Here is a 1,416-nt window from a genome sequence, read left to right as displayed (position 1 = left end):
GTGTGTGTGTGTGTGTGTGTGTGTGTGTGTGTGTGTGTGTGTGTAAATCAGACTGACTGGCCAGGTATCCATGTCCACCACAGGCTTCCCTGCACTCCTGGATGCCCCTCTGTGCAATCCAAGAGCCCAGTGGTTTACTACAGCATCCAATAGCATGAATCTCCCTGCCCATCTCTGCCTGTCAAACACATAAGATAAATATCACTGTAATACAACTGAAATACAACTGTACAGAACAGCTGCAGACCAGTCTCTGGTCTTTACTCACCTGTCTATCACTGTTTTCTTTCATCATCCGTCCGATCTGAAACTCAACGAAGTTCATTAATATGGTTTTGGTGAAATGTTCTAAAACATACGCCGCTGCCAGGTATGGAATTAGGCGCCATTGCTGGAACACACAATCAAATATAACAATAACACTTGAAATATTGGTGCCAGTCCTTTCTCTGAACTACAAAGCTGTTAAAAACAAAACAGGCTCCTCATTACAGGAATGTCTTAAAACAATAAATGAAAAAAATGTCACATGAACCACTGAAAAGATACAGTATTAACAAAGCTCTCAGAAGGTGCATATTTACAACTGATGAACTTTTAGATTAAATCTAGTTCAAGATAACCACCAGAGCTAATCAACCACAAATATAACTAATAACCTAGTCAACGTTACATATACTTAACTAAAGTGAAATAATCCTAGTCTAAAACTCTGGTATGAAAGGTGGCATGTRTTTTGCTTCATGGAATACTGTGTTAAACTAAAGTAAATTAAATTAAATTAGCTAATTTTGTCCCATTTTGTCTGATCATTTCCTCCCACCTGTAATTGATACTCCAAAACTGGGATCTCCTCTGTGACTTTAGGTCCAAACTGTCTCCTGGTGGCTGAGAAACGAATCCCCACAGTTAGAGCAAGTTTCAAGTTCATGAGAGACATCCTCCCGATATATATCCTGCCACCTGAAAGGGCACCCAAAGATGCCCCAAAACGCTTGTTGGGATCCTGAAGAAGAACAAAAAACACTGGAAAACTTTTGTGAAAGGTAAGCTGTTTAACGACAAACACTAGTGTGGATGACAGAGGAAATTTATTTTGTGAATCTCARCAAAACATAAATGATGTGCTACATCTACTGCCAAGCTGACAACGATAATGTTATCTGACATTTCCTCCTGCAGCCTATCTGAGACTGCCACAGCTGTCTGTTCACCTGGTCTTTAGTGATGGTAGTGGTGTATGTTAGAGATCGACTGATACAGGTTTTTGAAGGCTGATACCGATTTTTTTTTACATCAGTCTAAACGATACACCGATACGTGCAGCCAATTTTTTTTGGCCGATTCTTTAAGCCAATACTGCCTTTTTGTCCTCCACTAATATGATAAAAATTAGAATGATAACAAATGTTACAT

At 39.3% G+C, this 1,416-nt stretch overlaps 1 protein-coding gene across 1 annotated transcript in view; it reads right to left on the bottom strand.

The window, feature by feature from the left end:
- LOC106535206 (peroxisomal acyl-coenzyme A oxidase 3) overlaps positions 1 to 1,416 on the bottom strand; it is a gene marked incomplete at its 5' end in the record, with an annotated part of 30,235 nt that overhangs the window by 27,763 nt on the left and 1,056 nt on the right. Inside the window, 3 exon segments of the mRNA XM_014032156.1 lie at positions 58 to 178; positions 269 to 391; positions 824 to 1,006. Coding sequence (XP_013887610.1) covers positions 58 to 178; positions 269 to 391; positions 824 to 1,006 — 427 coding nt within the window.

Source organism: Austrofundulus limnaeus, unplaced genomic scaffold (assembly GCF_001266775.1).
Source record: "Austrofundulus limnaeus strain Quisiro unplaced genomic scaffold, Austrofundulus_limnaeus-1.0 Scaffold1385, whole genome shotgun sequence".
NCBI lineage: Eukaryota > Metazoa > Chordata > Actinopteri > Cyprinodontiformes > Rivulidae > Austrofundulus > Austrofundulus limnaeus.
The sequence above is the reverse complement of the archived record's forward strand: the minus strand, read 5'-3'. Positions and strand labels throughout refer to the sequence as shown.